The sequence below is a fragment of the Rana temporaria genome, chromosome 3 (assembly GCF_905171775.1).
Source record: "Rana temporaria chromosome 3, aRanTem1.1, whole genome shotgun sequence".
NCBI classification, from domain to species: Eukaryota; Metazoa; Chordata; class Amphibia; order Anura; family Ranidae; genus Rana; species Rana temporaria.
The window spans coordinates 310,353,797-310,379,916 of record NC_053491.1 but is presented as its reverse complement, the minus strand read 5'-3'; the positions used below and the strand labels follow the sequence as shown (position 1 = coordinate 310,379,916).

Genomic DNA, 26,120 nt, shown 5'->3' with positions numbered 1-26,120 from the left:
ACGTTTGGAGACCCCTGCTCTATACTGTGGCAGTATCCATATGATCTTGCCCAGCATGCATTAGTAATTGTGTTTTCCAATTTTATCCATTTGTCTTTTTTGCCCGCTCTATTACTCCTGTTAACAGAACTGCATTTTAATATTTTTTGAAGTCTGGTATATTTATTCCTCCTTGCAATTTATCTTTATTTAATTCCTGCAAATTGTATTCTTATTTTTTTATTTTGCCATATGAACTTTAACATTAGTGTTTTTAATACCTTAAAAAAATGTCTGTGGTAGGGATATCAGAAACATTTGGAATACAGTGGCGGTGCGTCCAAAAGGGCACACACAGGTGCGGCCCCCTCTCTCCAGCCACCCCTTCTAAGACCAATGGATAGATTCATGTATAACACTAGTAATGGTGGGATATCAATAATTTTAAGTGGGACTGCTACATTACGGCGGACAAATCTGACCCTAAAGGCCCATACACACGATCAGACTTTTTGACAACAAACTTCAAAATGAGCAGGTTTTTCTGAAAATTTTACTGTGTGTATGTGCTCCATTAGACAAACTTTTTCGTTTTTCATCGGACAAATGTTCGCTCTGCAAACAGACAAACTTTTCGGCAACAAAAGTCCGATGGAGCAAAGTCCTATTGTGTGTACAGAAGTCCATCGGACTTAAGTCCAAAGTACAAACATGCATGCTCAGAACCAATGCAAAAGATCAACCAGCAATAGCAGAAGTTGCCCAAAGAGTGGCACTAAAGAGCAGAAAAACCACGTAGTACGTCAATTACATCACTACGTTCATGTTTGTTGGCTGAAAAAGTCCTGCCGTGTGTATGCATACCAAGTTCACGGCCAACGCCCTCTAAAGAAAAAAAAAACGGAAGAGTTTATTTAAAGTCCGATCGTTTGTATGAGGCTAAAGTGACACTTTTTTGTGACCAGTGACACCAATACAGTGATCAGTGCTATAAAAATGCATGGCTCACCGTATAAATATCACTGGCAGGGAAGGGGTTAACACTAGTGGTGATAAAAGGGTTAAGTGTACCCTGGGAGGTGCTTTCTAACTGTCACAGGGACAGACTCACTGGGACTAGAGAGAGAGTGAGGTTTCTGATCACTAGAAACCGCTGCGCTCTTCTCCTCCCCTGTCAGAACAGGGATCCGCCTTGTTTACATAGGCAGATCCCCGTTCTGCCTCTCTTTCCTGTATATGTACGTATAGGTACATCGGTTCATGCAGTCGGTCCGAAATGGTTAAAATACCATACTAATAGAGCTTTCTTTTTTTTTGTTTTTAACCGCCCGTTTTTTTTTTTTTTTTTCGCTATACCGATACTAGACAGATAACTTTGAAAAAAATATGTTTTTATTTGTTTTGGTGATAAAATTTTGCAAATTAGTAATTATTCTTCATAAATTTTGGCCACAATTTATACTGCTACATTTCTTTGGTAAAAAACAAACAAATTTGTGGATATTATTTGGTCTATGGTGCAAATTATTTTTTTCTTATCACATCTGATGTACTGGCGGCCTCATTTCGAGACCCTAACAATCCAGGAAAGTACAAATGCCCCACCTAAATGACCCCTTTTTTGGAAAGTAGACATCCCAAAATATTTAGTAAGAGGCCTGGTGAGTTTTTTGAAGTTATAATTTTTCCCCACAATTATTTGCAAAATGAAGACTTTTTTTCACAAAATTGTCATTGTAATAGGTTATTTCTCTCATATGGCATGTGCATACCACAAACGACACACATGTGTGGGACTTTTCACAGCCTAACCACATAGAGAGGCCCAATATGCAGGGAACACCATTAGGTGTTCTAGGAGCATAAATTGCACATATAACTTGTTGACTACCTATTACACTTTTGAAGGCCCTGGAGCACCAGGACAATGGAAACGCCCACAAAATGACCCCATTTTGGAAAGCTAACCCCCAATGTATAATCTATGAGGCATGATGTATTTCCAGCACATAGTATGTACATAGCAAAAATGACACACCAAAATATTTTCTGCTACTCCTCCTGAGTATGGCAATACCACATGTGTGAGACTTTTACACAGCCTGGCCACATACAGAGGCCAAACAGGCAAGGAACACCATCGGGTGTTCTAGGGACACATAGCATGCAGATTCCAAGAATTACACCCCACAATACATTCTACTGAGCTAAGGGTAAACAAAAGATTATGGTTTTAGTAGCGCAGTTGTCCATAGAAGGATAGCACTGGTTAAGGTAGCAGGCCTGGACTTGGTCAGCAACAGTAAGCACAATTGTCCAGGCAGCAGGCAGGAATACTGTCCATATACAGTCCAGGGTCAGTGCAGGCAGAGATATTGTCAGCAACGCCAAAATATTGGTCCTGGTAGTAGGCAGGAAGCTGGTCCATGTGGCGTAGTCAGTTTATGCGACAGGCAGAGGCATGATGGCAGTAAGTCCTACAGGCAGCAGGAAAAAGTAGGGCCTTGTTCAGGACAGAATGGGGACAGGGGTGGAGGCTTCTCCCACCCAAATCTTTTTGAAGCCTCTGAGTCTTCAGACCTTAATCTAGGAATGAGAATGTTGTTTTTCATCCAGAAAAAAAAAACATTCTTGAGCCCCTCACATATGTGAGACCCCTATGTTATGACTCCCACTAGTCCAGTAGCAGGGTACAAGATTAGTCCAAGAGTGAGGCAAAAAACATGGTCAAACAGTCCAGATTCAGTTCCCAGATCAGGCAGAGGTATGTACAGAAGCGGTAGGCAGAAGCGTGGTCAAATAACAAGCCAGGGTCAGTTACAGAGCTGGCAGTGGCACAAGGGGTGTGAAAAAGGCAGGAACGGAGGATTACATTTACCATACCTCACTAACAATTTACTGAAGTATGGCAACAGTCACCTATATAGAGGCCTGGTTGGGAAGGACACAGGAGACAATACACACCTTACATTTTTTTCTGATGTCTTTGGTCTACTGGTTTGGGAACGATTTTATTGGGGAAGTGGTGTTCGGAGAGTCTACTAATAACATTGTACTGAATGTTTTCTGGTGGGCTGTTTGGGAATATAAGGGCAGTGATAATTTCCTCCTGGTAGCCAAGGAAGGAGTTGGCCAAGTGAAAAAAAAATGCTACTTGTTTATACCAATGGTATGTTGGTCTTGTGGCAAGGTAGGGTTCGAGCTTTTTTTGTCGTTGAAGTCGATTCCCCCCATGAACAAATTCTATTCATGGACACATGTTGGCTTTTGGATGGATGGGACCATTCCTTCTGGGGATTTCTACGTAGGTGTTATTGTGGAACGAAGACAGCATGTAGACATCCCTTCTGTCCCTCCACTCCCTCCACAAAATTTCCTTGTTTCGCAGACTCATCGTCTCCCCTCTTAACATCATATTAACGAGCCTTTGAGGAAAGCCCTTCCTTTTCTTTCTCACAGCGCCACATGCTGGCGTGTTCTTTTGGTGAATAATGTGGAACATGGGCAGCCTTGTGTAGAAGATGTCTACATACAGGTGGTAGATTTTCTACAGTAGGGTGTATATGAAGTCCCAAACAACTTTCCCGCTTGATGATCCTAAGAAGTCTGGGCAATTAGGGGGATGCAGCTGGGTGTCCTTCCCTTCGTACTTTATGAAGGCTCACTAACACCCTGGATTGTAGTAACAATCTGTAGCGAAGGAGGGGCCCCCTGATGTGGCAATCAGCTTTGACCTCCTCACAGAAACATGGCATGCATAGCCGGCCAAAATTGCAGAAGCACCGATATCCCTGTAGCACTTGATGTACAAAGTTACATAGTTGGTAAAGTTGAATAAAGACAACAGACCATCCAGTTCAACCTGTGTGGGTGTATGTGTCCGTGTAAAAAATAATTTTCCCGTATATAGTTTTCGCTAAGATGCATGTCCGAGAGTCTTTTAAAACTATCCATACTTCCTACCAACACCACCAATTGTGGAAGAGAGTTACACATCCTTACCACCCCGACAGTGAAAAAAACCCTATGCAGCTTATGGTTAAACTGCTTCTCTTTCAGTCTCATTGTGTGCCCCATTGTCTTCTTACACTTCCAGGGACTGAAAAGTTTCATACTCACGCTGGGATCATGTCGATCTATTAGTATATTGCCATCATATCTCATCTTAAGTGTCTCTTCTCCAGGGAGAATAAATTTAGCGCTTGTAGTTGTTCCTCGTAACTGAGGTCCCCCAGTCCCCATATTAATTTAGTTGCCCTTCTCTGGACTGTCTCCAGCACATCCTTTCTGAGGATGACCAGAACTGGACTGAATACTCCAGATTTGGCCAAATCAGTTTTTTATAAGATTGCAGGGTTATATAGTTTTATCTCTAGAGTATATCTCCTTTTTAATGCATGCCAATATTCTGCTGGCTTTGCATGCTATTGCTCAGTCTGTCTTCTACTAGGACCCCCAAATTTCTCCATCCTGGAATCCCCTAGGGGTTCTCCCCCAGTGTGTAACTTGCATTTATATGTTTACCCTCCAAGTTACATTTACCCATGTTAAACTTAATTTGCCATCTAGTTGCCCAATTCATTAATTAATTCCGGTCCTCTTGTAAAGTTTCTATATTTTATTTCTATGTATGGTATGAGCCAATGGCGGTATATTGCTGTTGTGGCATGCAGAGCACACAGTTCTGTCATGGGGTTTGCAGCTGTGTTAAGAACCAGATTCTCTTAGGCCCCGTACACACCATAGAATCTATCCGCAGATAAATCCCATCGAATGGGTTTCAGCGGATAGATTCTATGGTGTGTACACTCCGGCGGATATTTATCCGCAGATAAATCTCCCCTGGGATGGATTTCCAGCAGATGAATATTTGCTGACATGCTCAACAAATCCATCTGCTGAAGTCCATCCCAACGGATGGATCCGCTCGTCTGTACAGACTCACCGGATCCATCCGTCCAAAGGGATTCCCCGCACGCGTCGTAATGATTTGACGCATGCGTGGAATTCCTTATATGACAGCGTCGCGCCCGTCGCCGTGTCATAATCGCGGCGACGGCGCGACACGTCATCGCCATAGAAATCTGCTGAAATCCTCGAGAGGATTTATCCGCGGATACGGTCCGCTGGACCGTATCCGCGGATAAATCCTCTCGTGTGTATGGGGCCTCAGTCTTGTTTCCCACCACTTCCCCCAGAACAGCCACATGGACCTGCACTTGACACCAAAAACCCTGGCTCGTTACGGCGCTTATCACTATAAACCCCTCTTAGAACTCCTACCACTCCCAGAGTTTGTTTATTAGGGCTTGTAGTTTATAGGCTCAATTATTACACTCACACGGTTATGGCCCAGACGGCATCTTCCCAGTGCTCTGATATGTAACCCAAGAGATTAACTTGCTCAACATCTCTCCCTTGTGGCTGAAAATAGGTAATTGTTCTAGAAGGTATATAGAGAGAAACAACTAAAAAGTTGAATATCTTGTAGCAAATTACCTGTCTACATAAATTTGGTGATATTAGGTTACTCCTAGTATGCTTCAATTTGCCCATTACCGTTTTTTTTTGTTTTTGTAAAATATTTTAGTGAGAGAAATTCAACATGTAATACAAAAATTATACCACACAATTTTCCGATTTTTTGATATAAAAAAAAAAGAGAGAAAAGAAAAGAAAACACAGGGAGATAGATCAAGGGGGAAGAAGGGCGGGTGATGAGATAGGTAGGAAGAGTACTTCATTAGCATCATTAAAAAGATGACCAGAAAAGAGAGAGAGAAGAGTGGGATGAAGAATAGAGATGGTAATGCAGGTCCCAAGAAGGGAGACCGAGAGGGGACCGCAGGGCCTAGTCCCCTTGCAGTAGCCCAAGACAAAAAGCTTTGTGTCTGCAGACCACAACAACATAGCCACACAAGAAAACCCCCCAAAAAAAGGAAAGAAAAAGTTAAACCAGTGATCTCAGCATACTGTAAAAAATGAGAACATAAAGAATTATAATAAGACATTAAAATTCTACTCAAAAACACAAAAGACCCCACAGCAGAAAGTATCTTATGAGGTTGTTGAGATGTCCAATTATTTAGCAATCCTTTTCCACAAATAAGAAGGGGCAAGACTGTAGGTCTTTCTTTTCCGAGAATGTCAGGAATTGTTTGATGAAAGATGACCATTTCTTGTCGAATTTATTGCATATCCGTGTAGAGTGGGACCTAGAGTCCAGTTTCTCTCGATAGAGAAGAATCTTGAGATTTCTGATTGTCCCAGATACAGTTGGAGGGGTGGGAGAAATCCAGTGGAATAAAATATTTCTACGAGCAACCAGGAGTGCCAAAAGTGTTCAATGAAAGGAATCTTGAGGAATCGCTGTAAGAGATGTCGAGGGATTTACGCTGTGCGGGGGGAAGCCAAACAGCAAAAGCATAGGATCCTTGTCGGGTAGGAAACCTGTGACACTGTGAATAAATTGGAGGGTCGAGGACCAGTAAGCATCAATCTGTGGACAGGACCAGAGAAGGTAAAGCAAAGATGGTTTGTGTAATGAACACCACGGGCAAGTAGGTCCTGCACTAGAGGGATGGCTCATCGAGAATGGGTAATAGGCTCTATGCATTATTTTAAACTGTGTTTCCCTCCAAGACTCACATGGGGTGATGCGATTAGTCAACTGATAACCTGCTAGAATGTTGTCCAAATCTGCGTGTGTTGGCAAATCTTTCAACCAGGTAGACATCGATGTACTGCAAAGTGGTTTCGTAAATTTCCCGTTCAGTGGACGATAAATATCTGAGATGGAATTGCGATTGTCAGCAATAAGCTTATCAATGAAAGAAGTTTGAAATCTAAAGGCCTTCTTCGGGCAGGTTTTATTGATGAAGTCCGTAAATTGCATGACATGCAAGAAGTGATGAGGGTGTAAGCCGAATTCCTGCTTTATGAGTGTAAAGGATTTAAGGGTATTTGCTGCAGTGTAAAAAGAAGAGGCATTTCTTAGTCCTTTGTCTCTCCATTGAGAAAAGGCTCATATTGCATACCAAGTGGGAACATTGGGTTGCCATGTATTGGGAGAAAATTGGATACAAAAGGCCCAGTTTTTTTCCGGACCTCCCTTCAGGCCACTATCGTATCCCTAAATAACAAACTTTGTTTTATGTGACCTGGGATTGTTTGAAGCGAGCTGTGTAGGAGGGCAGCTAAATTGAAGGGGCTAACCATGCTTGATTCTAGAACAAAGTTGGAATATCTAGAAGACTGCAAGATCCAGTCTATATCTATTCTCAGTAAACAAGCTAAATTATAAACTCTGATATTTGGAAGGTTGATACCGTTGATACCTCGTTCCTCGGGAGAAAAAGCTTGGTCAACGCCACTCTCGGTTTGCCCTTTTTCCATAGGAAATTTACAATAGCTGTATGTAAAATTTGAATGTCTTTGTGTTTTAATAATAGCGGTAACATTTGTAAAGGATATAAAAGGCGAGCAAAACTGACCATTTTAAAAAGTGCACATCTCCCGAACAGCGATAGCGGCAAGTTAGACCACAATTCCAGTTCACCCACAATTTTTGAGATCAGAGGAGGGTAGTTAAGAGAGTAGAGAGAAGTGGGTTCCTTACCAATCTTTATGCCTAAATAAGTAATGTATTGTTAATGGATGCGAAAAGGGGAGGACGGGAGCCAGGAGCGCAAGGGTTTTGAACTAAGAGGAAGAATTTCACTCTTGGCAAAGTTTATCCGTAGACCAGAGCATTTACGAAAGGAATCAAATATGAATTGGATGGCAGGAACATCAGTTTGGGGGGCAGTGGAAAAAATCTAAATATCATCCGCAAAAAGAGCAACCTTTATGTCTTCTTGAAAAAAAGGGATTCCATGAATGGAGGGGGTGGCACTAAGATACCTTGTTAGGGGTTTGATGGCTAAATTGAAGAGTAGGGGGGACAGGGGGCAGCCATGTCTTGTGCCTCTGTACCTTATGGGATTTGATTGGACACCCGCAGCCACAACTGTGGCTGATGGAGCTGAATATAGATTTTAAATAAAATGGAAAAAAAATGGAAAAAAGGGCCCGGAATTTAATTTTTTTTCATTACCAGGGATAACCATTGGAAAAATTATCAAAAGCCTTTTCGGCGTCAAGGGTGATTATAGCTATATTAACTGATGGATGTTGTTTTGAGTATTCCAAGGCGGCCATAACTTTTCTCAGGTTTGAAGCTGCAGATCTGCCCTTAGTGAAGCCTGATTGTGCATGGTGAATAAGGGAGAGCATAAAATTCGCCAAACGAGAGGCAATTATCTTGGACAAAATTTTGGAGTCTACATTTAATAAAGATATAGGACGGTAGGACCCAGGGTCCCTAGGGTCCTTACCTTTTTTGGCTATAAGTTTGATGTTAGCTTGATGTCCCGTCGGGAGGTAGGGGCCTCTGTCCCAAATGGTATTATACATCGTCAGCAGTTAAGATGTACCCCATATCCATTCACTTAGGGTGGGGGGCCGGTATCTGGGGGCCCCCTTATTTGAGGGGGCTCCCAGATTCCGGTAAGCCCCCTGCCCGCAGACCCTGACAACCAACGGCCAGGGTTGTCGGGAAGAGGCTCTGTCCTTATCAACAGGGGGACAGGGTGCTCTGGGGTGGGGGGCCCCCCTGCCCCAGAGCACCCGACCCCCCCATGTTGAGGGCATGCATCCTGGTATGGCTCAGGAGGGGGCGCTCGTTCGTCCCCACTCCCTTCCTGGCCGGCCGGGTAGCATGCTTTGGATACAGGTCTGGTATGGATTGTAGGGGGACCCCCCTACGTTGGTTTTTCGGTGTAGGGGGGGGGGTCTCCTTACAACCCATACCAGACCTAAGGGCCTGGTATGCTCCTGGGGGGGAAACTCATGTCGTTTTTTTATTTAAAAATTGGCGTGGATTCTCCCTCTCAGGAATGCATACCAAATGCCGCACCTAGAATTGGCGGGAATCCAAGTCGGATCTCCCGTCGCTTCTATGACGCGCTCGCTGGAATGTGCTTTGGCACCATGTCGCCGAGAATCAGCGCGATGCTGTCGTGCTAGAAACACATTCTCGGCAACATGTACTGTATTTATTTTTTATTTAATTTATGTTATACATACTGTGTGAGTATGGGATAAAAGCAATGTAACGTTGGGCACATAATGCATTGATCATAGTTTAAGTGCCAATTACTGTGACTATGTATAGAGGATGTTGCTTACAGTCGTGCATTTGCTTTTACAGATCAGAGAAATGTGCTGCATATGCACTATAGGCTGACACAGTTCTATTTCCACAGAATTACATTGGGAGTCAGTGTCAGGTGACCCTGACATATAATACCGCGGTGTAGCGGCACATAGCATTGTCTGACGCTACTGCGCATATAGACGGGGAATCCCAGTCTGAAGGAGGGAATCCAGCTGACGTAGGTGTTGACGTGTGCGGAAGCACATGAGGCAGCGAGCCCAATGATATAGAGACTGGGTTGTTTAAGCCACTGACGTATGCGGAAGCATACTAAGCAGTGAATATACAACCAATCACGCAAGGGGGAGGGCGGGAATAACCTAATCTATCCCCCTATTTAAATGACCAGTCGGATCGTGTAGCCACGCCCTCTACCCTGGTCTCACGGAGCAGTGAATTTGGACGTTAGAAGCCTTTCTCTGAGTTAGCAGATGCAGTACTTTAAGTGACAAGCTTCTTTTTACTTTTAACCATGTAAGCATATGTGGGTAGCAGGGGTATTATTGTTACAATAAAGGGTTTTACACCATATGCAGTCTCCTTTGCTTCCCTGCATGTCCGCTGTGCTGCATGCATAATCCAAGGAATATCACCTACACACACCAGGAGGAGAGCAGCTGAGGCTTGATATACTCACTGCTGTCAAACATCTGTTATCTGGTGAGTACAACATCTTAAGGGGAGCACAGCAGTGTGAAGCTTACATGTCCCAGCAGTTTTGGAATATGCAACCTATAAAATCTCACCTGAGATGAGTAGTATGTGAACTGTTATTTTGACCTATACAGATTAACATTGGATTGAGCTGTATGCTCTGAGTGACTGAGACTACTGGAAAAATACTATTTGTTGAGATCTTCAGTTATCAGAATTTAATTTCACAGGTTATGAGCTAATCAGCTCATGAGTCAGCTCAAGTGACTCCAGCGCTATTAATGTTTTATTAATAATTTTTAATAATACATATGTGTTTTCAGTATTTTATTTTTTTATAATAGCTGCTACATACCGTTTAAAAAAAAATCCACATATACCATTGTGCGCTTGGATCAGAGTTGTCTTTGGATCACTTCTGATATTTTTTAGTATTCTGTTTTCGAACCGTTGAGTTTAAGGTAACTCTTCGTCATCCAATTTTCTATCAAAGTAAGGCATTTCTCTAGTCCGAGATAATGATCCTTTTTGTTGCAGATGCAAAAAAACAGTTGTGTGTCATCTGCATAAGAGTGGTAAAGTAACTTCTGGTTACTGATGATTTCAAAAAGGGGACGGAGATAGATATTGAACAATACAGGCGACAAAGGGGATCCCTGAGGGACTCCGCATGACACTGTGCGTTTTTCAGCAGTAAAAGGACCAAGTTTCACTATTTGTGATCGGTTTTCCGAGAAGGAGGAGAACCAAGATAAATCACATTCCGCAACTCTAGCTACTTCAGCTAGGCGATACAGTTATAATTTGTGGTCTACCATATCAAATGCTGTGCTTAGATCCAGTAGTACCAAAAGACAAGATTCTCCTTTGTCTGCTGCTTCGAGGGCGTCATCCCATGTTTTGACCAGTAATGTTTCTGTCCCGTGACCAGGACGGAAACCCGATTGAAACGGATTAAGTAATTTATGGGTTTATAAATGATGTTGTAGCTGTTGTACAACTTCTTTCTCTATTACCTTGGAGAAGACATTTAGGCCTGTTATGGGTCGCCGGTGGTTTGGGTCAAGGGTGTTTTTTTTTAGAATTGGTTTAATTATGCCTTGTTTCAGCAGGGTTGGCACCATGCCATCCTTGAATGACTGGTTTATGAGCTGCGTGATAGCTGGTGCCAAAATATCGGCACATTCTTTCAGCAGTTTAGTGGGGATGATATCATTGGGCGCTGTTCTGTTTCGCAGAGTACGGATGATATTTCTGGTGGCATTGATGGAAATGGGTTTTAGAATGAAATTAGTTGATTGCGGTGGATTTATGTGAGTATTAGCATTGTGATTTAAAGGGGGGTCGATAAAGGTTCTGTTTTGCTGAATACTTTTACGGATTTTGTCAATTTTGTTAATGAAATAATCTGATAATTCGTTGCAAAATTTTTGTGATTCAAAATTCGGGGCCTCTAGGCAGACTGGGTTCATGGTCTGAGTGACTAGATTAAAGAGTTCGCGGGGGCGGTTTAGGGCATTTGCGATGATATTGGAAACATTTTCTTTTTTTGGCTTTAAAGATTTATTTATGGTATTTCTTAGTTATTACCTTGTAAATAATGTGGTTTTCCTCTGTAGAACTTCTTCTCCAGGCTGCTTCCGCTCTTCTACGCTCTTGCTTCAATAACGGGAGCTCATTGTTAAACCAGCTGGAGTTCTTTTTCCGGATGCACGTTTTGGCGCTACTATGTCTGCTGTCTGTAGTAGCGCCTTGTTGATGCCGTAGAGTGTTTATGTCGCTGTTTGATGTTGTTGAATTGTTTTTTATTTTGTTTCCTAATATAGTTTTGAAGAGTTCCGAGTGGAGCTTCTTCTGAGATCTAGTCTAGTGTGTTGTCACCGGTTTTATCGGGTTTTTTTAAAGGGCATTTTTAGTATTTATGAATTTAATTGCATGGTGATCTGTCCATGGAAGCGGCTCATTTTCCAGAATGAAGTCTTGTCTGAAAATGAGATCGAGTGTGTGACCTGAAGCATGTGTGGGCCCACATACTAGAAAAAAAGGACGTTTTGGGACTTTAAATGAGAAATATGTGACATATATCTCCATCCCTGTTATATGTAGAAAAGAAGAGGGGTTTGGGACTTTGAATGAGGTATGCATGAGAGAACTCAAAGATAACACAGTGTAATATGGATGCGTTTATTTGTCTAAAACACATAACAGAGCATGCGATTTCGAATGTATACATAATAGTAAACATGACATACATGACAGTGCATATAAAAAGCATGATGCGAAAACCATAAACATTGTATAACAACTTGTTCATTGCATTATTTAAAAATATAGAATCATTAAACCCAAGGTATATCCTAAAACTGAAACATGTAGCATCTGTGTAAGCCTGAGACGCCTTTCATGGCATTATAGCCAATCTTCAGGGGCGGATGCGTAGTGGGGTAAGATCTGCAGAAGGACACAAGTATAATATGTAAGTTTTAGCATAACACCAAAATAATGGGAAACAATAAGAGATGGGAAAAAGGCCATCTCCAAAAAACTTACTAATTTCCAGCATGTGAGGATGTGCGACCAGGAACGCACGGGTCACTAGGGTTGTCTGCAACCGGGAACTGAGGTAGGGCCAGTGGAAAAACCAAGAGCATAAACATGTATAAACTGGCAGGTGACTGGGGCTCCCATCTAAATTAGATAATTAATAACATTAATGAAATCCAAATGGGTAAGTAGTAATTGGGTTATAGTAAAAGCCCCTAGCCCAAGTAGTGGCTGGGGATAATAAAGAGGCAATTGTTACCCTGTATGGAGATCAGACCCAGTAAATAGGTATATGTAAAGCAGGATTAGCCTTCAGCTGAGGTCCTAAGTGAATGCTCCCGATGTTAACCACCCAGCCCGACCAGCGTCACGCTGGTATGACAACAGGAAAGAGTGTCTGGATCACAGCAGCAGCTGCCACTCGTTTAAAACCATACAAAGCTTCCAATTGGTCAACCAAGATGGCATGACTCGTCCAAAATGCCGACGCCCCCAGGCGTTGGACATGTGGGGCGGGTGTGTGGCACCGATGCTATGAGGAAAGACCGCCCACCCTCTGCACTCAAAATAAGTGACTAATAGGGGGTATGGGAAGGCACCTGAGAGCATTGCAGCCTTTTTTCCATCTCTTATTGTTTCCCATTATTTGGGTGTTATGCTAAAGCTTACATATTATACTGGTGTCCTTCTGCAGATCTTACCCCACTACGCATCCGCCCCTGAAGATTGGCTATAATGCCATGAAAGGCATCTCGGGCTTACACAGATGCTACATGTTTCAGTTTTAGGACCTACCTTGGGTTTAATGATTCTATATTTTTAAATAATGCAATGAACAAGTTGTTATACAATGTTTATGGTTTTTGCACAATGCTTTATATATGCACTGTCATGTATGTTTACTATTATGTATACATTCGAAATCGCATGCTCTGCTATGTGTTTTAGACAAATAAACGCATCCATATTACACTGTCTTATCTTTTTTTTTTTTTATTTCAGTGTTTTTTTATTGTTGTTTGCGTATCAAAAAAATACAAAAAATATTACATCATCGTGCGTGTTATAAACAATACACAAGCATACGTTTTTTCCCCTATTTTCCCCTTGTCTTTTCCTACCCTCGTTCTTTATGACATTATGAATAAGTGAAAAAACCCTTGTTTCTGAACTGTCATACCTCGCCTCCCCTCCCACTCCCCCACCCCGCAAACCCTCATCCGCCCTCCCACCCTCCCATCACACCGTAAGCCAGTTTTTGAAGTTAATGTACTACATTAAATACATCTTCCCCATAAAGGAATACCTGATAGCGGGTTAAGATATTTATTAAATTTGAATGGCGATTTCTATATAGAACATCCTGTTTCGTCTAGCCAGGGTTTCCACATCCTCACAAACTTACTATAATTCCCCTGTCGGGTAAGTGTCGCTCTTTCACTCCAAATCATTGTGTTAATAGTTTCAACCCAGGACTTGATGGTGGGTGGTGTCTTGGCCTGCCACCTCAACGCAACGCTGGCACTCTATTTTCCTCTGTGCTGCCTAACAAGCATGTCTTAGACTCGGCTTCTAGCTTAATTTTAAAAGTTTTATTTATTATGGTGACCACCTCCTCCCAGTATCTAAATAACTTTGGGCATTTCCACATCATGTGGATAAGATTGCCTGTCGCTCTGCACCTTGGGCATTCGTCAGTACTTCTCCAACCGAGATTAAACATTCTCCTGGGGGTATAGTATACTCTATGCAAGAGGAACAAGTGTGATACTTTCTGAGATGGGGAGATCGAAACCAATACCCCCCTCCTCAAGATCGTACTCCACTGTTCCGTGGTCATTTGACCCAAGTCTTTCTCCCATCCTGTCCTGCTCTTAATGGGGCCTGCCCTACTTATTGTTTTAGCTCCCAATCTAGAGTACAACTCAGATATCAGGCCTTTGGTTGTTTTTGGAGCGGTTATTTTCAGGAGGGTGGGGGCCGAGGACCATACAATGGGTTGTGACCCAAACTGAGCTTGGATAGCATGTCGTATCTGTAGGTATCTATAAAATGTTTTATTTGTTATATTAAATTCCTGTTGCAGGTCTGCGAAGGATTTCATCTGTTCTCCATTGTACAGTTGGTTTAAACGGCTTATCCCTTGTCTCTCCCATTCTTTACATCTCTCGATGTCTTTTAATTCTCTTAAGTTTTGGTTACACCAGAGAGGGGCAAATATTGTTATTCCCTTGTAGCCCATCAATGCTTTTGTCGTTTGCCACACTTTAAGGCTAAGTTTTATAGTTGGACATCTATGGACAAACGAACCAGCCTCAAGTGCCTCTACTATTGTCCTATGTGGTGCTCCTGTTAGCATCAATCTACCGGAATGTCCACCTCCCTCCAGTCCGCAATTCGCAAGTTGTTGTAACTGTGAGGCTATAAAGTATGTTTTCGGGTGAGGTACTGCCATTCCCCCCTCTTTAGCTGGTAACTGCATGGTCTGGAGACAAATCCTAGCTTGTCCCTTCTTCCAAATTAACTCTCTGAAGAGGGATTCTATCTTTTTGAACCATTTTTGAGCTATCCAGACTGGGGAGTTATGGAGGATATAGAGTAACTGGGGTAACCATAGCATCTTTATCAGGTTACATCGTCCCGCTATAGATAATGGTAGTCTACACCAGGCATCTCTTTTATGTTCCCATTTAGACAAAAGAGGAATTAAGTTATTCTGTACAAAGCTATTAATGTCCCTCGTGATCCATATCCCAAGATATTTCATCATAGCTACAACTTTTAGCTGAGGGATTCCATGGGGTATCTGGGCCTCGAGGGAGTCAATTGGCAGTAGTGCTGACTTTTCCCAATTAATGACCAACCCGGAGCATAGCCCAAACTCGCCCACTACTTTGATCACATTTTTTAACGAGGTTTCAACGTCTCCCAAAAAGAAGAGGACATCGTCCGCAAACAGTGCGATCTTATCCTCTATAGTCTGTCTATGGAACCCTTGTATATCTTTAGTTTTCCTAATTTTAATAGCTAATGGTTCCATCGCCAAAGCGAACAGTAAGGGAGAAAGGGGACAACCCTGTCTCGTTCCTCTCTCTAGTTGAAAAATTTCTGAAAATTTGTTGTTGATTTTAGTTTTTGCTCTTGGCTGATTGTATAACAACTTCACCCAACTCAAACCTGGGACCAAACCCGAATTTCTCTAGAACCTTCCATAGGTAATCCCATTCCAGACTGTCAAAAGCCTTGGCAGCATCCAGGGCTAAGATGGCTCTAGAGCCCTCTCCTTCTGTTGGAATTTGCATATTCAGGAACACTCTCCTGATGTTGGCACTGGTTGACCTATTGGGAATAAAGCCGGATTGGTCAGGATGTATAAGCGCTTGGATATACCGGTTAAGGCGTGTGGCTAGCACTTTGGCCAAGATCTTGGCATCAGTACATAGGAGAGAGATAGGACGATACGATGAGGCCTCTCTTGGATCCTTCCCCTCCTTATGCAAAACAATGATGGTAGCTTCTGTCATAGAGGTGGGAAGTATTCCCTGGGTCAATGCCCAATTTAGTGTCTTTAGGAGTTCTGGTAGCAGGATATCCCCATATCTTTTATAGATCTCTACGGGCATCCCGTCTGGACCTGGTGACTTTTGAGTTGACATCCCCGCCACTGCATGTTTTAATTCTCCTAGAGTAATTGGCGTCTCCATATTTATGTTTTCTTCCTCCGATAGGGTCGGGATGGGCAGTCCCTGGAAAAATGTTTCCAGTACTTCAGTCCCATCCCTTCTCTTGGAGCTATAAAGGGATACAAAGAATTCTCTAAAGGTATTTAATATCACGGTTTTATCAAAGGAGGTTTCACCGTTTGATAAATTAACTGCTGTAACAGTGGAGGGGGGGCATTGGTTCTAATAAGCAGAGATAATAAACGTCCCACTCGCTCTCCCTCTCCAAACTGATTCTGTTTCTGGAAAATTCGTTTTCCCTCTGTTCTTTTTAATATAGTAATTTTGTATATTTGTTGTTTTTCTAGCCACTCTCTTAAGCTATGAGAGGTTGGGGTTTCAATGTATCTCTTCTCTGCCTGTAGCAACTGATTCCTTGTCTCACTCTCTCCCTCTCTCTTCTTCCTCTTAATCCCTGCTATCTTTTGGATTAGGAGGCCTCGGAGGTAGGCTTTTAGGGAGTCCCATACCACCCCCACTGATGCAGTTCCCTCATTTATCTGAATAAATTCTTTAAGAGCCGACATCACCATACTGTGATCACTCATTAGTTCGAGCCAGTGAGGGCTGATTTTCCATTCTCTTGGGTACCATTTACCCCTAGTTTTTATTGTCAGCTCAATCGGCGAGTGATCAGAGACTCCTCGTGGGCCATGTTCTATATTTATTACTAGTGATGCTGCCTCCTCATTACCCAACGCCATGTCTATTCTGGATAAAGTGTGGTGAGTCTTCGAAAAACAGGAGTATTGACGTTCCTGCGGATAACGCATACGCCAAATATCACATAGCCCTACTTCATCCAAAAATAGCGCTAGTCGGTTCTCTCCTTTTGTTTTAGGTCTATTTCCTGGTGGGAACCTATCCTGGGTTCTATCTAAGACTTCATTAAAATCGCCTATAATAACTATCGGTGTTCCTGGTTTGTCCAATGTAAACTCAATCAATTTATGCAAGACTTCAAATTTAAATGGGGGGGGAATATAAACGCTAGCTATCACAAATGGTTTATTTTCAATTAGGCAGAATAAAAAAACAAACCTTCCCTGATCGTCTACCCTGCTCTCACTACAGGAGAATACCAATCCCTTCCCCACCAGTATGCTTACTCCCCTAGAATAGGATGAGTGATACGAGTGGTAAATGGCCTGGAATTTTGAGCCGCTCAACTGTGTAGCTGTACTTGCAGTTAAGTGTGTCTCCTGCAGACAGAGCAGACCGGCACCTCCTCCCCCCAACATATCCAAAATAATTGCTCTCTTGGTTGGGTCTCTCATTCCCCGCACATTAAGGGATTTTATACAGAACGTGTTATCTACCATATGTTATTATTAAGTTTGAAAAAAAAAATAAAGAAAAAAGGTCCCAGTAGTAAAAGAAGAGTAGAGAAGGCCCAAAAAAAAAAAAAAAAAAAACGCACAACAGTCAAAAAAAATAAAAATTGTATATACTGAAAAAAAAGGGGGCCAGAAAAAACACGTTCTTCCAGGAATAGTGTGTTGCTATATAAGAAACCTCCCCGGGGCATTGCTTTTTTAAAAAAAAAGGAAACAATGAGGGTATAATTACCCATTTCACCATACCTTAAAACAGAAAAATAATAAAAACAATCTAAATAGGGAAATTGCAATTGTGAGTAGTGTCAACAAACAGTTAATAGTGGTGTGAAGCCCAACCACTTCACCCCTCCCCCCCTCCCCCCCTCTCTCCCTGATACATCCCTCCCTCTTTTCCCACCCCCCGCTACACCCCCCTCCCTCCCTTGGCCCTCCTGGGCCTCCCCTAGGGGCTCTTCCTTCCTTCCTCCACACTCCACACCATTGTTGGGACCTCCCAACTACCATACCTCCCTATACAAACCACAACCATACTGTCCTCCCCTCCCCCCCCCCGCCCCGCCCCCCCCCTCTAACATTATTTCAGTGCCTCTTACTTTCTCCCCTCTCCTCGTCCCATTTTGTGAAATGTAAGTACTTATAATTATGTTAAAAAAAATGATTCCCTGTGTTCTGTACATATTTAAAAGTGCATTAAGTAACCGAGGAGAAAAAAAAAAAAAAAAAGGAATGGGGAGAAAAAAAAAATTACAAAAAAGTCCAAGTTCCTTTCTTTCTCTCTCTCTTTCTTCCTCCACTTCACCTCCTCGCTGTGGGTCATAGGTCTTTCTTATTGTCCTCAAGCCACTTCGCAGTACTTGCCGGTGAGTCAAAAAAAAAGGTTCCACCCAATGCAGAGACTCGCAGGCGGGCTGGATAAAGCAATGCATAAGTAAGTCCGTGTTTTTGAAGAGTTCGCTTAATTGAAATAAATTCAGCTCTGCGCCTCTGCAGATCGGGAGAGAAATCCTGATACAGCGAGACTTTAACCCCTTTATATAAAATCTCCCCTTTTTCTCTAGCCTTCCGCAGTAGGGTGACTTTGTCGTTATAGTTAAATATTTTGACAAGGAGTGGTCTAGGGCGCTCACTTGGTAAACGTGGTTTAAAGGGAACCCGGTGGGCACGTTCAATGCCAAAAAAGGATGAAAAAGATGTGGCACCAAAAGTCTCTCTAAACCAGTCCTCAAGAAAGGCAATGGGGTTAGCTCCCTCGCTCCGTTCCGGTATGCCAATAATTCTAACATTATTTCTGCGGCTTCTATTTTCCAGGTCGTCAATCTTCACCCCCTGTATGTCCATTTGTTTCTTTAACCCTGCAATTTCCTGTTTAAGCGGGAATAAATCATCCTCAACTGTACTTAGTCTTTCCTCTAGTATAGATGTTCTTTCCATGGTCTTAGTCAACTTGTCACCCATTGAACATAGGTCCTCTCTGATACCTTTCAATTGGGTCTCTAGGCCTGTTATTGAATCCCTGCAGGAGTTAATGGCCTGCAGGAGATCTCTCAAGGTGGGTTCCCCCTCACTTCCTGTTATGCCCCCTTCCATAATCTTTTTGGGTAAACTGGCTGATTTTACTGCTGTGTTCCTTACTGCGTTTTCCATGTAGTCTTTTCCTCCCCCAACCCCTTTAGTATTTGCAGTTTTTGTAAGGGGTGCAACTAATGATTTAATCGTCGTCGCGCCCCTACTTCTCCGGTCCGAGGGTGCTCCTGCTTGCGCAATCTGCAATTGGGCCGCCTTAGATGGTGACAAAGAGGTTCGAGCAAAGCGATCAAGTTTTACTACAGCTGTTGCAGATATTGCTGAGAAGGCTAATGTGCTTGCCTGGCTTTTTGCAGACCGTGTATTTGAGGCTCCCACCTGACCTTTGGACATATTAGGAAAGACAAAAATACGTGCGGGAAGCAACTTGCCTCCCCCACTACAGGGCTACATTTGTGTTAATAAATCAATAAATCAATGAAGATTTAAGCTTGAGAGAGAAAAAAAAAAAAAGGGAAAGGGGCAAGGGAGGGGGGAGTCTCGATTCCGATTATCCAATGATAATCAAGGGGGAAATAATAAAGGTATTATTCTCCAAGTCACTGGAGCGAGTACAACTTTCCTTTATCCCTATCTTTTTCCACATGAGTCGGAGCGAACGTTGTTGATACGTCTCTATTGTATATTGTATACTGCAATATTGCAGTGGTAATCACCCAAAGTCATTAGGCATTAAATAGGAGTCTTTTCACTTAAGCCAATTTTAGGAACAAAGTCAGTGAATAAAGTTGATAATATCTAGAAAGGCAGTGTGTCACCTGGGTCTCTTTTTTCTTCTCTGGAACTTTTTCTACGGTCAATTTATCTGGTTTCTGTTATACGGTTTAATATGCATTTATTTATGCTGGGTTACTCACTTTCTTGTCCCAGGCTCACCTCCATTGAGCAGGTTACAGAATTATGGATGTCATCCTCCTCAATTTACTGCAACACTCTTTTCCAACACTCTTTTGCTCCTCTGCTCTCTCGAGCACTAATTTTTACTCTTATCCACGTCCTCTTTCTATATCAAGATTTAGTGCAGCACATTCTTTGAAAACATTATTTTTTTTGGCACACTATGCTCAAAAGGTTGCTTACCCCTGGTCAAGCACCAGCCCTGATTAGAAACAATGACTTTGATACATTAGGAAGAAAAAGAAAGAAAAGACTGTTGACAGATGTAAAAGGCAATCCCAAGTATCTCCAGCAGCTTTCAATGTCCAATGTCAGAGATGTAATGCAGGGTCTATGAGGGAAACTCACCGAGCCAGCTCCTCAGGGAACTCAAGCACGATCTCCAGGGCTTCAGTGAGAGATACGGAGGCTCCTTCAGTGGATGCCAGCGCCAGCTCCCCGGCTTGAGTGCGCGGTGATTCGCCGGGCCGGTCACGTGTTCCCAGCAGCTGACCGCCTTCCTCCAATCGCAAGCTCTCGCCTCAGGTCTGCAAACCTCCACGGACCTCCAGGGGAAACTCTCCAATCTATGAGGGCTCAAGGAGAAACACGGGGGAGACACGGGGGCATCCCCGTCCAGCACGCCCCCCCGCCACAGGTACGATTTCTTCCTCAGCTACGGCGTTAGGCAGGTTGAGACAAACGAGCAGAGCAAGCAGGCAGGGGATTAAACGGCATGTTCCAATACTTGGGGTAGGGAGGGCAGGGGAGGCTTCTCACATCTCACCACACCTCACATCCACACCTCACGCTGCACACCTCTCTCCATCCACCTGCATCCGGTCACGCCCCCTACAGCTCAGACACTGTCTTATCTTTGAGTTCTCTCATGCATACTTCATTCAAAGTCCCAAACCCCTCTTCTTTTCTACAGCCCACATACTAGTTGCTGCAGACCTAATCCTTCCAAGTGGTCAATGCAGGCGTCGGCGACGGGGTCCTGTGAGGAGTTGGCCCAGAGGTTGAAGTCCCCGAGCAAGCAGGAGGTGTTTGACATTTAGGGTATAGGTGGAGATGAATTTTGTCAAAGATGTGAGGAGCTGAGTTTTTGGTCCGGGTGGTCTATAGCAGAGTAGTATGTGAACGGTGTCCTGGGGGTTACTTTGCAGTTGCAGAGTGAGGGTTTCCATGAATGGAAGTGAGTTCTGTAGGTCTGGTTTAGTGATTGAGAGGTGAGTCTTGTGGATCACTGCCCGGCCTCCTCCTCTTTGCCCCACACAATCGGGGTAAACGGTCACATGATCAGCTTCACCACATGATCAGCTGTATCCAATGAGAGCTGATCACAAAAGTAAACACAAGCCAGTTATTGGCTTGTCTTTCCTCATGCTGACAGAAAGAGGAAAGAATAGGAGAGCTGATAACTGGCTTGTGTTAAAGGGACATTGATGCTGATAATCAGGGCATGGATTATCAGTGTCTTAATTATCAGTGCAGTCCCAACAGTGCCCACCATTGCTGTCAATCAATGCTCGCCAGTGCCAATTATCAGTGCCCATCAGTGCAGCCTTATCAATGCCACCTCATCAGCGCCCATTAGTGCAGCTTATCAGTGCCCATCTATTCAGCCTCATCAGCATACAACTGTGAATGAGAAAAATTACCTGCTTGCAAAATTTTATAACAAACTATATAAAATGTTTGTTTTTGTTTTTTTCCCCACAATTGTCAGCCTTTTTTTTTGTTTGTTTAGCAAAAAAAAAAAAACAGTGGTGATTAAATACCACCAAAAGAAAGCTATATTTGTGTAAAGTTGTTTAAAGTGTGACAGTGCTAAAAGCTTAAAATTGGCCTGGGCAAGTGGTTAAACAGGAAGGTTAGTTGGACTTTAATATACCGGTAAGCCACTTTAAATCAACACCCTAATAAGCCAAAACATGGTAAGCCACTTTAAATCAACACCCTAATAAGCCAAAACATATCTATTGCCAATTCTCATTTGTTGAAAAAAACATTGCCATGCTAGTCTGATGTGAAAATTTTCTAAAGTGGGGCACCAGCACTGTTGTTATTGCAGTGAAGACATACCATGAAGGAGGTTGCATGTGATTATTGTAAAAGCACATCTGTTGCCAATCCCAATAGTGTTATATTTGAATTTCTAAAAATTCAGATTAATTCTGGCTTCAGTATACCGTATTTGCCGGTGTATAAGACGACTGGGCGTATAAGACGACTGGGCGTATAAGACGACCCCCTAATTTTCCAGCCAAAATGTTGGTTTTGGGATATACTCGCCGTATAAGACTACCCCCTTCCTACTTGTAATGCCTTGCCTCACGGCGCCACCATTACATGCCAGACTGTGCCCCATTACATGCCAGACTGTGCCCCCATTACATGCCAGACTGTGCCCCATTACATGCCAGCTGTATGCCAGACTCGCTGTGCCCTTACCTTATCCTAAGACATGCAGAATCGCGGCCGTACTGTACGTTTTTTTCAAAAGCTGCGCCTCCTACGTCTTCTGTTCCGTGATAGGCGGAACAGTCAGCTTCCCAGGAGGCACTGTGTTCAGTGTTCACCTATCACGGAGGCCCTCTCGTCCGAGGACGAGAGGGCCTCCGTGATAGGCGGACACTAAACACAGGACGAGAGGGCCTCCGTGATAGGCGGACACTAAACACAGTGTCTCCTGGGAAGCTGAGTGTTCCGCCTATCACGGAACAGAAGACGTGTCTTAGGATAAGGTAAGGATGTTAGGTTACCAGCATATAAGACGACCCCCGACTTTTAAGAAGATTTTAAGGGGTTAGAAAGTCGTCTTATACGCCGGAAAATACGGTAATTGAAGGTGAAATTTAAAAAAAAAATACCCACATTGCATGGCATATGGCAGTGGTTCTCAACCCTGTCCTCAAGTACCCCCAACAGGCCATTTGTTGTGAATTTCTCTTAGATAAAATAGCCGTCCAATATACCAAGCCATTGACTCTGATTTAAAGCACCTGTGCAAGATCAAGGAAAACCTGTAAACATGGCCGGTTGGGGGTACTTGAGGACAGGGTTGGGAACCACTGGCATGTGGCATTATATAAATGGTGTGAATGAAAATAATAGTATTAATAAAAATACTTCCTTATTGTGCGAGACTCAAAATCAATAAATAGGGGAAAAAGAAAAATAATTTGTAGAAAATATATGATTATATATATATATATATATATATATATATATATATATATATATATATATTATATTTTCTACAAATTATTTTTCTTTTTCCCCTATTTATTGATTTTGAGTCTCGCACAATAAGGAATTATATATATATATATATATATATATATATATATATATATATATATATATATATATATATATATATATAATAAAGGTAAAAAAAAAAAAACATAATAGTGCAAATTCAAAGGATGTCCTTTCCAAATTTTTAAAGTATCCTTCCAAAGCGTTATATACACCACCTCCGAATAATGTGCAAAATCTACTGCAAGGGATGCTCGCTTACCAGCTGATGGGGACCTCCTATTACAGAAGGTCACAAACACTTATGGCTAATACCTAGCCAGGTCCTTTATCCAGTTTAGGGATATCCAAATGGCATCTCTCACCAAGCCTATATTCCAGAGAGCAGGGCATGGCTGAACTTGGATAAGTAGACAGGGTCCAAGGCACGCCACACAACTTGAAATTACAAGTTTGGCTGTTTTGCTATCAGTGCTGAGGAGACCAAAATGAACCCCCTATTTGTCTCCTTATTAGTTCAGCCATACCCTGGTCCCTGGAATATAGGCTTGGTAAGAGATGTAATTTGGATATCCCTCTAGTGGATAAAGGCCCTGGCTGGTTAATAGTCACAAGTGTTCGTGACCTTCTGTAATAGGAGGTCCCTATCAGCTGTTAAGTGAGCATCACTTGCGGTGGATTTTGCACATTATTCGGTGGTGGTGGATACAAACACTTTGGAAGGGCATTCCTTCGAATTTGGACTATTTTATTTTAACATATATATATATATATATATATATATATATATATATATATATATATATAAAAATATACACCTTTTTATTGATTTTGGTTCTCGCACGATAAGGAATTTTTATTAATATTATTTTTTAATTAGCACTATTTAATTCATTGCCATTAGCACAGCCTCATCTACTATTTTATGCACTGTATATAACTTACATGAGGGTTGCTGCTTGAATATTATTTAAATGATTGTGTTTTTTCTTTCTATGATGTGGCATTAAAGGTATACTAGAGGCCTATAATTCAGCTTTAAAGTGTTGCTACCTCTGTGCTCCCCAACCTGTTATGGAATCATGGTGTAATTTTTGGTATTTAAAAATGTCATATTACTAAATGCACTGCCCTAAACAGATAACAGTAGCCATAATCCTACTTACACATGGCCAGTTTCATGAGCTACTACAAAGGCAGAGGAGAACCCATCTTCATGATTAAGTGTACAGCTTCGTACTGGATGACACATTCCGGTTACTGGAGCATAGCCTAAATAAAAATAAATTTAATTACACATTAATTTTACATTTAAAAAGTATGACATAGTCTATATTTGCTTCTCTAATGAAAAAGGGTGTTATCATTAACCTCTTGCCGACCATACGGCTGTAGGTCGGCACGTTCCCTCGAGCCCTTGTAGCTGTACGTTGTCCCTTTAGGCAGAGATAGCATGTGCGCACACGCCCGCTACACTGCAGGGGTCCCGATGTGCGTGTCCGGTGGTCGCGATGACCTCCGGCCATGCGCAATCGTTTGCGCCAGAACAGGGACGTGAGGAGGACCATCATTCAGCTTTGCATAGTGTGCAGCTAGAGTAGGGACAGCTCATATAGTTTCACTGTAGTGTAGTGAGACTGTGTCATGTATACATAAATTAGTGTAGAGTAGGGACAGCTCAGATAGTTTCAGTATAGTGTAGTGACCGTGTCAGTAATCTTGACATTAGTGTATAGCTAGAGTAGGGAGAGTTCACATAGCATCAGTGTAGTGACACCGTCTATTTGATTGTGTTACTGCCAGTTTAACTCCATATCGTTTTGTGTGCGTTACTGACAGTTTTATACAATATAGTTCTGTGCGTCACTGTATGTTTGTCACATTATATTGCAGTATATTAAATTGTATCCGTGCTGTGTGTCTGTGTAGTGTGAGTACTTAAATGAAAGGGCACCAAACATCTCTTTACATTGATTAAAGTGCATCTACATACAGATTTCAACTTCTTCTTTACATTTGCTTATAAGCACCGCCCCCTCCCTCCCAATAATGTCTGGGAAGACAACAAGGAGAGGCAGACGTTCCCTTGGCACTGTAAGGGGGCCAGCAACAAATGTGTCCACAGGCAAAGGTGGACATGGTGGTGGTCAGTCCTCAGGTAGGGCATAATTTCCTCTGTTTAGTGAGTTTACCTGTGCTATCCAGCCAAAGCATGCAGAGGTGGTGGTGGACTGGCTTACTAAACCTATGTCACACAAGCAGAGACAAGTGTGCAGTCCCCTGCAGTTGCCAGCGTGGATAAACCTGTCTCTTTGTCCACATCTATTCCTGCCATAGCCCTAACATCAGCCATTGAGGAGTCATCTGAGTTAATTAATCACAGCATCAGCCACTTGTACCTTGATGCCCAGTCATTACTAGATTCAGATGTTGGTTCTGAGGTTGATGATGACAGGAGCATGAGCCTAGAGAGAGGGAGGAACAACGGTAGACAAATTGGTATTCATGTTCCCCAAGCCAAGTTGTCTCCAGTGGTAATAAAGAAGATGGAGAAGAGGCTGATGATGATGGGGTCACTGATGTGACTTGGGTGCCAGATAGAGCAGAGGAGGAAACTGAAGATGAGGCGGCACAACCCCAAAGACATGAAGAAAGAGTAGGGAACATCCATCCTATTTCATCACATTCTGTAGCTGTTATCTCTCGGCCTACTCCCCACAGCTCAGCTGTCTGGGCTTTTTTCAGCACATCTGCAGCAGATCGCAATGTTGATATCTGCAAACTGTGTCACAGGCACATCAAATGTGGCAAAAACACCAACCATTTGGGTACGACATGACTAACAAGGCATTTAACATCCAACCACTCAGCCTGTTGGCAAGAGCACCTAAAAGCCAC

The 26,120-nt window shown here is 42.7% G+C and overlaps 1 protein-coding gene across 3 annotated transcripts in view; it reads right to left on the bottom strand.

Moving 5' to 3' along the window:
• Nucleotides 1-26,120, bottom strand: part of LOC120932444 (A disintegrin and metalloproteinase with thrombospondin motifs 2-like) — a 1,658,079-nt gene that overhangs the window by 929,425 nt on the left and 702,534 nt on the right. For all 3 annotated transcript variants that reach the window (XM_040344802.1, XM_040344801.1, XM_040344800.1), the window contains exon 7: nt 24,389-24,494. In XM_040344802.1, coding sequence (XP_040200736.1) covers nt 24,389-24,494 — 106 coding nt within the window. The remainder of the gene's footprint in view (nt 1-24,388; nt 24,495-26,120) is intronic.